A 13,247-nucleotide genomic window follows, 5' to 3' on the forward strand; every position below is an offset into this window, starting at 1 on the left:
TCTGCCCGCCGCCGCCACGCTGATAGGGAGCAGCCAGCACGGAAACGGTGTTATCTGCCTCCAGCGCCGGCCCCTGTTCCCCATGGGAAGCCCTAACTGGGGATGGCTGTGGGACCCGGGGTCTGGAGGCATGGCTCTCATTGCTCTCCTTCTCCCTGCACAGCCACCCTTTGGAGCCCACCAGCCCTCCCTGACACCGGGGATGCAGGAGTGTGATGGCTGGGAATGCTGCTTGCCTGCCTGCCCGGAGCAGGGTGCTCTGCAGCCCACAGCAGAGGGGTGATTATAACTGCTGGCACTGCCTGCAGCCCAGCCCAATGTCCCCTGTCCCCTCAGCTCTGCCCTGAGCAGGAGAAGGTGGTGGGATAGAATCCTGGCTGCATCCCAGCCGCATCCCATCCATCAGTTGCTTGTCCAAGATGTCCCTGACAGAGTGAGCCAGCAATGGGGATGGTTCCCTCCACCCGCCGGGCTGTGCAGACAGACACACAGCCCCGTCGGGGCACGCTGCTCCTTGGTGTGGCTGTCCCATTGTTTCAGAGGTGAGGAACAAGCCACACGCTGCCCTGTGCTGCCTGCACCGCGGCGCCAGCCAGGAGCCATCCTCTGCCCCACCTGAGGAGGTCTGCAGCAGTGGGGAAGGAGACAGCGATGCTTTTGTGCTTCTCATTTCAACAGCAGCTCACGTTTGGCCATAGTCGTGTCTGGATGGGGCCAGTGATGCCCTCCTGGGGAGCAGGCAGCATGGGGAAGGATCCATCCACCAACAGCCCCCCGAGGAAGGAGGAATCCCCTTCACTCCCTCCCACCTCTCACTCTATTGTTGGAGCTTCAGGGATGATCCCGGATTTGTGTTCTGCTCCCCAAGGGTGGGTTTCAGGGTGAGTGAAGCTGCACAGGGCCAGGGTAGCTCTGACCTGGGAGCACATGTTTATGGCACGTGTTTAGGGCTGGACGAGCTTTTGGTTGAATGGGAGCCACAGAATGTCATCCGTGCCTTCCCCGCCTCAATCCCAGCAGCTGACAGCTCCACCATGGCCACTCCGGAGGGGTTTCTCCCTGCAACGCCACTTGCACAGGGCAATTCCAGCAGGAACCTGCTGCCCAAGGCTCAAACCGGGGAGGAAAACCCGTGTTCCTGGTGGGATGGAGGCAGCTGTGATCTGTGCTGGGCTTTCCGGGTGGAGGCGAGAGGATGCTCTCCCCGACGGCTGCTTCCTGAGGAACTGGCTCGTGGGCAGCCGAGTCAGCAGCAGCGGGGTGCCGCAGCCTTCCTGCTGCTCCAGCAACCCAGCCGTGTCCAGGAAGAGCATCCGAGGCATGAGCATGAGTCGTGAGAGGCTCTGCATGGTGTGGAGGACGCCCTGGTCCTCATCAAACCCCCCATCCTGGGGCTCTGGAGGAGGAAGGAAACGCCACAGAGCTGGGAATGGGCTCAGCATCCGTCGGAGGGGCTTGCCTGGGGGATGGCAATGGGCAGGGGGAAGCAGTGGCCTGTCACAGCAGGAGCCCCTGCTCTGAGATAGGGCATCTGGCCCCATCACCCTCCCCATGGAGCCTCTGCCATGCCCCAGCTCAAAGCAGTCTTGGCTGGACTCAGAACAAGCTGCTCTTATCTCTGCCCCAGCTTCCCGCTGATAAGGGTGGCATGTCTGGAGGTGAACTGGGCTGACTGTCCCCCCTGTCCCCAGCTTGAGCTGTGGCTGCTATTTGTCACCAAGCAGCTACAACGAATTCAGCCCGGTCCCTGCAAGCAGCTCCTTTGGTGCCCAGGGGCCAGGCAGGAGCCTGAGAAGAGGATGCACAGGCTGAGCAGGGCATTGCTGCCAGCACAAAGGTGCATGGAGGTGGTCCAGAGCTGCAGGGATGGAGAGCTGTGGTGGGATGCAGGTTGTCCTGGGCCATTCATGCCAACTTCAGGGCAGAAGTCTCTGGAGAGGAGCAAAGCTCCTCTGTCCTGTTCATCCCAGTGCTCCTTTCCTACTGGGGACCCTGTTGCCAATGCTGGGAGCATCCCTATGGGCAGCCCTGGCAAAACCCACAGCCCTGGGGTGTAAGAGCCGGTTTTGCTCCCAGCTGGTGGATTTGCTCCAGGATCAAAGCCAAAGGAGGAGACACAGGGCGTGGGGTGCTGATAGCAGCTTCCCCTCCCCATGTCCCATCCCAATGTGCCTGTCCAGCTGCAAGCACAGGCTCTGGCAGCTGCGATGGGGTGGAGGCAGCGGGGAAGATGCACTGGTACCCTGGGTTTTGTGCAGGGAAGGGTGCTAGGAGGGCCTGTGAAAGCAGGTGAGATGTGGGGTCAGTATGGCAGGGGGCAGCCCTCTGCGATGGAGGAGGCTCAGAGGGGATCCTGAAGGACTGTGTTTTGGGAGGTGGCTCTCAGGAGGCGCAGAGCAGCCAAGCCAACAGCCCCAAAGTTTCAGCTGGTTTTAATACTGTCAGAGACACCCAGGAGAGGGGCCACCGCCGTCATCCCACCCAGGCTCCCTCAGTGCTTGGCAAAGCCATCCCGCTGCCGGCCCAGCTCCGTGGCCACTTCGCATCCCGGCAGGCAGGGGAAGCCATCACCAGGGAAGGACACCCTGTTGCCAGTGCCGGGCCTCGCTCTTCTCCTACTGCTAATCCCGAGGGCTCGAGCACTGCAAGAGGCTCCCCTCCACCCCACGGAAAGGGAAAGAAGTCAGGTTACAAAAAGGGTCATGGCACAGCGCTCTGCCGACTGCCTTTGGGTGGTTTAACCACCACCCTTCCATCGTTTCTCTGCACCTTTGTGGCTACAAACCATCTCTGCCCCACCACCAGATTGTGGCCCCCCTGCTCACCGCTTGGCTCCGGGGACAAGGGACCTCCAGGCACCCCAAACTGGAGACAGGGGCAATGCTGAGACTTGGCAGATGCTGGAGCCGCATGGCCCCTTGAAGGGGAATGGGCAATCCCTGCCAAAACACCAGCCGGGAGCACCCAGAGGGCAGAGCCACCGGCAATGGGGACCTGGTGCCTCTTTACAGAAGCCCTCTCATCACTCCCCTCTCACTATGCAGCGCTGACACCGCAGGCAAGGAGACCCAGGGCACGGCATAATGGGCAGGGGACAACAGCCAAGTGGGTTTTTCAGAGCCCCTGTCTGCAGCCATGCAGGGAGCAGGAGGGACACTGGAGGCTGCAAGCCCGGGGTGCTTGCCCTAAGCCCCCCAAAACTGCTGAGCCCTGAGCCCTAGTGTAGGCAGGAGACTGCCACTGGCTGCAGCCTCTCTGCTGGAAGCAGAAGCGATAAGGGGGAGAAAATGTGTCTCCAGGGTTAGCTGGGAGGACGCAGTCAAGCCCTGGTTGCGTGATGGGGTCCTCCAACAAAGCCCCAGTTGCAGGAGAGGGTCCCCCAGCCAAGTCCCGGTCACAGGATGGGGTCTCCCCCCTGGCTAGTGGGGTGAAAGAGCAGGAACCATCCCCGCATCCCACCTTAAGGGCCCTGTAAAGTGCAGTGCTGTGGCCCCAGCGCCAACGAGGGGCAGGGGAGCCCTCCTGGCCACCTCCCGAGTTTGGGGACAGGGAGAGAGGGGTGTGAGGTCAGAGCAGGAGCGGGCAGAGGTGGGCAGGGTGCAGGCTTGGGCAGTGGGGAAGAGCAGCCCCGTCCTTCCTCGCCATGTGCCTACTCATCACAGCCCAGCAGCTCCACGCGCAGGGTGATGCGGTTGTGCCAGGCCACGGGCAGGATGCGGACGAAGCGGGCGTAGAAGGGCACGTCGAACACGTTCTTCTTGTGTGAGTAGTTGTCGCTGTTACCGTGGAAGATCTAAGGGGGGAAAGGTGGGTGTCAGCACCGCCAGAACCTCCACCAATCCATCCCATCCCACTCCATCCCATCCCACAGCAGCATCCCTGAACCCCAGGTTGCTGCCCACCTTGCCCTGCACCACACACCTTGGTGCTGTTTGTCTGTCCATCCTTGTACAGGGTCCAGGACATGCCGTTGTCACTGTAGGCCACCTTGTAGGCTGCCACATACTGGATGTGCCCAAAGTCACGGGCTCCTTGCGTGACGATGCCCGTCACCTTCTTCTGGTCCCGGAGGTCGATCTGGCACAGAGATAAGGCTCGTCGAGGCTCCTCACAGGAGCAGTGCTCCCACCCCAGAGCATCCTGCATGTCCCAGGGGCACCTGGGATGTGCTGGCCCTCGAGAGTCAAGAATGGAGAAAACACTGCTTGACCCTCACCCCAATACCAGGCCAACTAATAGAACGTCACTGCAGCATCCCTAAAAGCAACCCAAAGCAGGACACAAACCTCTCCATCTCAGCTCCTTTCCCCACTGCTGCCACCCTGACGTTTTTCACTGAAAAGGTCAATGTGGGAATGACAGTAAAAAATCTGAATTCAGAAAAAATAAAGGATTCCCAAAGGAAATGCATTTCCACTGGAAAGTGATTCTGGCTGAGAAAATACGCAGTTCAGCACAGTCTGATATTTGGGTTGTGAGATGGTTTCTATTCTCTTTACCACACTGTGCTACTGCTGCCGGCACGCTACAGCATAAACCAGCAAAAGAGCTGAAAGTCTCCTTCATTTAGTTCCTATTTTATGCTCATCGAGGGCAGTACTAGCTATAGATATACACGTGTATGTGTATATATGTGAGTACACATGTAAATCTATGTACACGTACACAAAGTCAGCCTGTGGTGCAACAGCCCAACTCAGTGTGCCATCCCAACCCCATCAGCAGACGTTTGATAAGCTGGTTTATTCAGGGCCACGAAGCAGCTGCTTTTAATCATTCCCCAAATAAAAAGCAGGACAAATATCTAAACTGCTTTGTCCTATTATGTCATGAAATCATGTGAAAAGTATAAAAACAGGGGAGGAAAGGAAACTGAGAAGGAAATTTCAAAACTATTTGTTCCCATTCCAGACTGGGAAGAGAAAAGCAAACCTGATTTTTTTCCTGCAAAACAGAAACACGGTGTTCTGGGCAGCTGGAAGGTCATGGCACGGTCACCCCAGGCTGGGATGGCACTCCCCAAGGGGGTGATGCAGCACTGGGGTGCTGCGGGCTCAGTGCACCCCATGGGAAGGTCTGTAGAGACAGCACCACCCTGTCCCACAAACACTGATGGGTCTGACCCAGAGTTCCAGCATTGCTGTTAAAATGGGCAGTTGTGGCCCCATCCTGACCTGTTGCTGCAATCCCAGCCCAGGGAGAGCACCACCACGCTGTGTGCCCCACAGGGAAGCTCCGGCACTACCCCAGCATCTCCCACTGTGCCCATCCTGCTTCCAGCCACTTGGGCACATCTGGAGGAGCTGGGGAGGAGAAATGAGGTTACAAAGGGAGGACACCAAGACCCACCTGCAGCCACTCGGACTGGCCGTTGTTGAGTGCTGTCCAGGCGTTGGTCTTGCCTGTCTTGTCCAGGCGAGCATAATGCGGGTGCCAGGTAAAGGCGTCGATGCCCCAGGTCTTGAAGACGCTGGAGGCTGTGATCTGCTGGTCGGAGATGAGGCGGGATTTCATGCCCAGAGGCTCCGAGCAACCTGCCGTGTTGAAATACACTGTAACACAACAGTTTATAGACGGTGAAAAGGAAAGAGTCCACGGCAAAACCCCGTATCCCTGGTGGGCGCCATCCCCACGTTCCCACATTCCAGAGCCAGGCAGGGAAAGGCTCAGCAGAGCAGCTGGCTCGCCTTTTCCCGGGATTTTTAGTTCCCAGCTATTCCCTGGCTCACAGTGCCTCCTGCTGCAGGGATGCACAGCTGTTCACACAGCACAGCCTGGCTCCGGAATACAGACAGCTTTGGCAAGAGGCAGGAGGATGCTTTCACGAGTGAAGAGATCAATGCAAAGACACCTCCAGCCAAAAGCAGAGCTGGCACTGAACCCATGCAGTGGCAAGACATGACCCAAGCCCCCATGGCACCCTGCTCTCATGCCATGGGTCTTGCTCGGCCACCGGGAATGTGCCATAGGACAGGAATGCCAGAGGCACAGGGAAAGCGCTCAGGCTAATCATTCCTCACATTTCCCAGAGGACTTTGATCCGCCGGTGCTTTTCAAGCTCTCCAGCAGGAAAAGCAGACGGCTCACAGCTCAGAACAGGAAGGGCACAATAAAAACCCCTGGCTTGGGGAGGTGTTAGCAGCGTGAGAATGCAGCTCAAGCTGGTGGGATTAATGGCTTGTGCTCCCCAAAGCACCCGGGGGTATTTCCAGGCATCACATAGCGGGTGTGGGAAAACCAAATCCTGTCTCCCAGGGGATCCAAACCAGTACAAGGGGTGATGCCCTGCCCCATGTCACCCCCTGCCCTGGGGACACCCAGGAGAGGCACCGGCATTTACCGTTCATCTCGCAGCCGATCAGTTCGAAGCGCAGCGTGCAGGCACGGCGGCACATCACCGGGTAGATGCGGATGAACTGGGCGGTGATGGGAGGGTTGAACATGTTGGTCTGCATGGTGCCATAGTCCACGTTCCCCTGGAAAACCTGCAAGGGCCAACAGTGTCCCAGCTCTGCCACAGCCTCTGCATGAGATCCCTTGCCCAGCAGACACACAGACCTCAACTTCGACAATGGCAAGAGCAGGGAAGCTGGGCTCTGCTTTAGTGCCCTGGAGCAGTACATGACCTTGCACCAGCTCCATTCCCTGCTCTGCCCTTGCCCCACAAAGCCACACATGCAGCAACACCGGCTCCCTCCAGCAACACACTTCAAATCATGACAAGCAGAGAGGTGGCTCCTTTCTTTTTAACACAGTAAATAGACTTACATCATGTTTTCATGCATTTTTTCCACTGCTGCAGAAACGAGTGTAACTTTCCTGTTTTTTAAAGCAAGGCAGATGCCAGCCATTCCCTGTAATGGCAGTATTCCTGCTTTGAGAGTGAGACACAGTCAACTCATGCTTGGTGCAAACACAGCACCCAGACACGTAATCTGTTCACTAGCCCTTCCAGGCCATGCCCAGTTCCCATGTCAGCGATAAAGATATTATCTGAATGACCTAAATAAGCCAGCGCTGCTTCTTTGGCTATACTTATTATGGTCAATTAAACAGAGCCAGAGAGTGCTGCCTGGCACTGGAACTGCCTGTGCTGTCTCGCTGCTAGGACAGTTCCCAACGTGCCTTCGACCTAGGTCAAAAGCACTTTCTCAAACATGGGGCCAGTTTGGGATGCAGCTCGCAGCCACCCCACTGCCTGCAGCACTGCCCTCACACAGAGCATCGCAGCCCACCTTGTCTGTGTCCTGCTTCTCGTCCTTGCAGAAGGTGAACTCCCGCCCGTCCAGGCTGTAGGCGACTTTATAGGCACGGACAAACTCCTGCTGGCCCACACGGCGAGCGCCCTGCGTGATGATCCCGCTCAGCCGCATCTTCCGCAGCAGGTTGGCCTGGCCAGGGAGGAGAGGAGCATGAGCAGGGAGCAGTGCGGATGGGGTGCACAGCCCCTGTGCCCAAGCATGGGAGGGTGGGCTCACACTCAGCGTCAGGACATGGTGAGGGGATGCCCAGGGTGCTGTGACTTCCTTGAGGCAAAATCCCTCCATCCCTCCAGGGCAGAGAAGGGGAGATCTCCACCCCAAGGACCTTGCCTTCTCCAGGCACATCACAAGATGCCCCTTGTGCAGCAATTTAGCTCCACGCTTGCCACCAGGAGCGGATAAATCCCGTGAAAGCAGCCCTGCAAGACCAGCCGTGGCTACCAGGGCTGACTGCTGTGCCGCTGCTCCCAGTCCTGCTGCAGGTACCTGGATCCAGGGGCTCTTGTCATAGTCACTGGAGGTCCAGGCGTTGACGATGCCATGGTTGTTGAGGCGGGCGAGCTCTGGCCCCCAGCGCTGGAGGCCGAGGAAGCCATAGTAGACGGAGGATGCCGAAAGCTGAGCATCAGAGATGGCTCCTCCTTCCATGCCCAGGAGAACAGCACAGCCTGGGAGCAGTGGGGACATCGGCACCAAAGAGAGACAGTGACCAGGAAGCAAAACCAGGGAGTCATTTGCCTCTTGTCTGGGTATAGGGCAGGAGATGGGGACCAGCCCTAGGACCTGGCTGTCCCCAAGGTGTACTTCCCCCTCTCAGCCTTGAGCCAAAACCACAGCATCCACAAAACTAAACCCTTTCACAGCATGGAGGTCTAGGGAGCAGGGATAAGGGCTGCTCTGGGCACTCCCCAAGAGGAGACAGCACCTTCCCAGGGATGCTCCCTCCATCAGGACCATCAAGGGTAGCCAGCACATAGGCACCATGGCCCTAAACCAGATGGTGAGATCTCTCCTAGCAATGAGGGACACAGCAGTGGAGGACAGGGAGGGAAAGAGAATCCTGTACAGTTGGAGCCAAGGACTTACGGACGTGGCAGGTCTTGCCCAGGAACGGAGAAGGACACTTGCAGGTGTAGTCACCATCCAGGTCCAGGCAGGTGCCTCCATTTTTGCAGGGCTGGGAGTAGCACTCGTTCTTGTCTAGGAGGCAGAGAGGGGAGGCTCAGGAGGAGACCCAGGAGCCAGTCCCAGGGAGGAGACCCCTCATTCAGCACAGCAGGAACAGGGGGAGACATCCCCTAAGCAAAGGCCATGGCAGGGTCCCTGCTGATATGGTGGCACGGGTTGAAGCTCTGACCTATGGAGCTGCCTAAGCTGTGTCACTGACTGCAGCCACATGGGTGCATCGGGACATGCAGCCAGGACAAGGCTGGGACCTCACGTGGAGCAGGCTGAACCTCGAGGCACCCCTATTCCCATTACTCAAGGCACCAGAGACGCAAAGCAAGGCTCAGACACAGCCGCGTCCCCACGCCATGGTCCTTCCCTCCACCCTGCAAGGTCCTTGATCCCCAACAGAGCCTAGTGCCCAACACAGCCACAGCTGAAACACCCCCCAGTTGTCCTCCCAGTGCTGCCCTGGGGGTCCCCAAGCCCTTAACCCCCTTTCTCCCCTTGTACTCACTGTTCTGGCAGTGCACCCCATCGTACCCAGCGGGGCACTTGCAGATGTAGTCAGTGAAGACATCCCCACGGTTCGGGACGAGCTGGCACTCGCCGTTGTTGTGGCAAGGATTGGGGTGGCAGGGGCCTGGGGAAGGGGAAAACAGCAGTAATATGGGCACGGGTGGAATATAAAAGCACCAGAGGGCTGTCACTCCCTGGAGACATTGCATTCCCCCCAAGTAATGGAGGTCACCGCATTCCTGCTTGGATCTCCACTCTATGTGCCCATCAGCAGGGCTGGACCCCAAGGCCATGAGGGCACACTACCATGCTGCAAGGCTCCTGGCCTTCACGGAGCACCCGTGAGGGGTCAGCCCCTCACCTTTCTCTGTCTCATTGCAGTCAATCCCAACGTAGCCCTCAGGGCAGATGCAGAAGAAGGGGGTCTCATTAATCCCGGTCAGGCAGGTGCCCCCATTCTGACAGTGGTTCACATCGCAGAAGTCTCCTGGAAGCAAAGCCACATGTCACTGTGAGCCATCCCAAAGGCAGGCGTCCACCAGAGCCCTGCGGATGCACATGGAGGCATCCCAGCTCAACGGTAGGAACTACTCCAACTGTGGGTGCTGCAGGGAGGGGAGCACGCAGAGATGCTTATGGATCCTACACGGGACCTCTGCTATTCAAAAGCAATGGCTGAAACCAGGAGCGTGGCCAGGACCTGCCCTGCCCTGGCACGTTACAAAGTGGGTTCAACAGAGCCTGCACATCAAACCGAAGCCAGGGGAAACACATGTTTTTGGTGCATCCAATGTTTCTGATCTGGGAAGAAGGGGTAGCCAGTTTGGGGCTCGCACGGGCACGAGCAGGACAGGATTATTCAAGTGAGCTGGTCCTATTGCTGGGGTTTGCTAATGAAAGTTAGTACTCCTGAGACCAAAACAGAAACCATTGTAGGGGGAGCCCGCACGCCTTGTTTCTCACATGCTGGAGACACATGAGGGAGCACAGTGTCCGTCCCTGCACAAAGCCTGCCAGACCTCCATCACTGTCCCAGCAGCTCCCACGAGGCAGCCGCAGCCCACAGGCACATCCCCACAGGGAACTGGTGGGGCTGCACCATCTTCCCTGCCTGTTCATCCCCCTCCAGCACCTCCCATGGTACTGGGTTTATGTGGCGAGGTGCTGCAGGGGGCTGCGAAGGTGGCTTCTGCAAGACACCAGGAGCTGCTCCCATGTTGGAGACAGCCAGTCCCTGCCTCCTGCAGACACCCCGGGCAAAGAAGGAGGGGAAGATGTTCCAGGGGCCAGAGCAGAGATTCCTCTGCAGCCCATGGAGAAGACCGTGGTGATGCAGGTTGTGTTCCTGCAGCCTGTGAAGGACCACACCACAGCAGACATCCACCCTGCAGCCCATGGAGGACTCCACACTGGAGCGGCCTGTTCCTGACAGGCTGTACACCATGGGAAGGACCCACACTGGAGCTTTTTCATATTCTTTTCTACCCCCGTCCTGCTGAGGAAAGGGAATGAGGGAGCAGCTCAAGGCAACCATCCAAGGTCAACTCACCACAACCTTCTGCTCCTCACTGAAGCGTTAAATCAGATTGCAAGAGCTGGGATGGAATTCCTCCCACCCTCAATTTATTCTACCCCAAGAGCTGCAAGACAGTGATGCTCTCCATAAACCCAGACCAGATTCCCACCCTGAAAGCCTCGGTACCTCCTCACCAAGTGCCAGGACAGCACATACCTTGACGCCAGGCTCTCCTCTGCCATGCTGCAGGAGTCAGAGTAAGGGCTGGGTGGAGACCCAGGAATAACCCCCTACTGTGGGCAAGCCCTGGAGAAGGTGGAAGTTAATGAGCTGTGGGCTCGCTGCCTGGACCCACACCAAACAGCACAGCTCTCATTAGCCTGAGCTACTACACAGTGAGCTCCTACTCATTAGGCTTTTAATAGCAGGGCTCCTTTGAGTTAATCCTACTCTTCCTGACACTCCACATCTGTAGGGTACACACTGGTGGCAGACAGGCCAGTGTTACACGAAGGCTTCCGAAAAGATGGTGTAGCTCCCTTAGCCCAGCCTAAGGAGGCAGAAAAACTTGGGCAGTGGTTCAAGTCGCTGCCTGCGCTGCCCAGCCTGTTCTGCATGACCTCATGCTCCATCAATGCGCTGCCATGAGCTACGGCATGGGAGGAGAGAGCCCCTGCTGATACATGGGGATGCCTTTGCCCCACGCCCCTCCGCAGGTCTCCAGCCCCATCCCAAGGATCATTCCCGGCAGTTGGCCAAGGCCAAGTGGACAGAGCTGCTTCTGTTCAGCAGCAGGGGCCGGATGCTCCCCCAGGCACGGAGCACCAATGAACATCTGCTCCCCAGCATCTGCGCTGCCTCCAGCACAGGAGGTTCTAGGGTGGGATACAGCAGCAAAGGAGCAAGGGTTCCTCCCAGGGTCGGGACAGAGGGATCCTAGATTTATGCTATACAAGTAACTAGACTCCCTTTCATTCCCTCCCAGGAATTATCCCTTACGTAGTGGGTCTCGCTAGCCAGGCCCCTGCCTAGCAGCAAGGCACATGGGTCACATTTTCCACCGTGGCAAGTAGTTTTGGATGCTCTTATTTCTCGTCTGTTTCAGGCCTGGTTTCGGAGCGGTTCAGCATCTCCATCCTCCACACACAGGCATTTTTCTCCAGTCAGGGACACAGCTGTCACAGGCTGGACAGTCAGGAACCAAGGCAAAAAAGATCAGCCACTGCTTTTGGAAATGTTTGCTTGTATGAACCCACAGGCTGGCTGGAAGGCAAAAATAACATCCTTCGAAAACTGGGACAGCTCATCCCAGCAGACTGGGGGAGGTCAGGTCAAGCCTGTCTCATGAGGGCCCAACGGGCATCTCTTGCCCAGGAGGAGCGAACACTAACAGAGCCTTCCTCACAGCACACCTTCTGCTGTCCTTTGTCCCCTGGCCCAGAGCCTGCGCTTGGGCTTTGCTACCCTTCTCTCCAGTCTCATCCATCCCTTTCGGAGTCAACCACCCCAGGCATGACCCACAGGGTGATGATGGAGCTGCTCCTCCACAGGGTTCCCTTGGCCAGGCCGGCCAGGCGCGCTGTGCCAGGCGGTCCCAGGGAAGCTGTTTACATTGTGGGCACGGTTATCTAAGCCTGAAAGCACGGGACAGGCCCGCTGAGCTATTCCCAGCTCGGGAGCAAGGACAGGGCTGTGGACCTGAGCTCCCCCGCTCCTGCAGCAGCAGCCCCGAGGGCTGTGCACCCTCTCACTCATCACCTCTACACACAGCAGCCCAGATTCTCTCACCCTGCACCCCAGATCCTCTGGCTCTGCACCTCGGATCCCGTGCACCTCGGGTTCCCCTGCACCCCGGATTCCCTGCACACCAAACAACCCTGCACCCTGGACCCCTGAACTCTAGATCCATTGCACCCCAGATCCCCAGCACCCCAGGCTCCCTGGCACCCTAGATCCCCAGCACTCCGGATCCCCTGCACCCCGGGCAATTTGGCACCCTGGATCCTCTGCACTATGGATCCCCTGCACCCCACGCTCCCTGGCACCCCAGCACCCCGGGCTTCCTGGCACCCTGGATCCCTTACTCTCCGGATCCCCTGCACTCCGGATCCCCTGCACTCCAGCTCCCTAGCACCCCGGACTCTAGCACCCCGGTTCCCCTACACCCCATGCTCTTTGGCACCCCGGCTCCCGGCGCACTCCAGCACCTGTGATCCCCCGCATCCCTGATCCGCGCTATCCCTGACCCATGGCACCCCTGATCCGCGACACCCGGCTCCCTGGGCACCCCGGCACTCACCGGCCACAACGAGCAGCAGCGAGAGCCCCAGCGCCAGGAAGAGCAGGACCCGCAACAGCCTCGGTACCCGCAACATCCTCACGGCCCCCATGCTGCCTCCGGATCCGCACCGCGCCGTGCCGATGCGATGAGATCCGCACCGAGCCGTGCCGCCCGCTCCGCTCCGCTCAGCCGCGGGGCTCGGGGCGGGGAGTGACTCAGCCCGGCCCGGCGCGGCCCCACGTGCTCCGCCGCCCGCCCCCGGGGCGGGACCGGCCCCGCCGCGCCGGGCAGTGGGTGACCCGCGGGTCGCTGTCCCCCCTCGCTCCGCGGGCAGCGGGAGGGGCTGCGGGATGGGGAGGGGGTGCCCCAGGCACCGCGAGGTGCAGGGAGGGCCCCGGAGCCAAAGGAGCCACCAGGCACAGTGATGATGCTCCGGGTGCGGGGTGGTCCCACCGGAGAGCCCCACACCGGCCCTTGGTGGCAGTGCCCCTGGCTCCCGGCC

At 58.9% G+C, this 13,247-nt stretch overlaps 1 protein-coding gene across 2 annotated transcripts; it reads right to left on the reverse strand.

Annotated features, from left to right (window-relative positions):
* Positions 1-2,416: 2,416 nt before the first annotated feature.
* Positions 2,417-12,979, reverse strand: MFGE8 (milk fat globule EGF and factor V/VIII domain containing). Of its 2 annotated transcripts, XM_030497950.1 has the most exons (11): positions 12,896-12,979; positions 12,764-12,864; positions 9,310-9,435; positions 8,947-9,072; positions 8,349-8,462; positions 7,749-7,930; positions 7,236-7,391; positions 6,341-6,485; positions 5,350-5,552; positions 3,922-4,077; positions 2,417-3,793 (listed from the first exon to the last, which is right to left on the reverse strand). In XM_030497950.1, the coding sequence occupies exons 2-11, from the start codon at positions 12,852-12,854 to the stop codon at positions 3,650-3,652; spliced, it is 1,443 nt and encodes a 480-aa protein (XP_030353810.1). In that variant the 5' UTR covers positions 12,855-12,864; positions 12,896-12,979; the 3' UTR covers positions 2,417-3,649. The 2 variants fall into 2 exon arrangements, with proteins under 2 accessions (XP_030353810.1, XP_030353811.1); XM_030497951.1 differs by having other exon boundaries at positions 5,350-5,534; positions 12,764-12,978.
* Positions 12,980-13,247: the final 268 nt, after the last annotated feature.

The sequence above is a fragment of the Strigops habroptila genome, chromosome 9, assembly GCF_004027225.2.
Source record: "Strigops habroptila isolate Jane chromosome 9, bStrHab1.2.pri, whole genome shotgun sequence".
Lineage (NCBI taxonomy): Eukaryota > Metazoa > Chordata > Aves > Psittaciformes > Psittacidae > Strigops > Strigops habroptila.

Bases quoted from the DNA above. Each gene is read 5' to 3' on its own strand.
- MFGE8 (XM_030497950.1), bottom strand. From the start codon at position 12,854: ATGGGGGCCGTGAGGATGTTGCGGGTACCGAGGCTGTTGCGGGTCCTG. The intron at 9,073-9,309 runs GTGAGGGGCTGA...CCCCTTCCCCAG, and splicing joins CTGCAATGAGACAGAGAAAG to GCCCCTGCCACCCCAATCCT. The intron at 7,931-8,348 runs GTAAGTCCTTGG...CACTGCTCCCAG, and splicing joins GGGCAAGACCTGCCACGTCC to GCTGTGCTGTTCTCCTGGGC.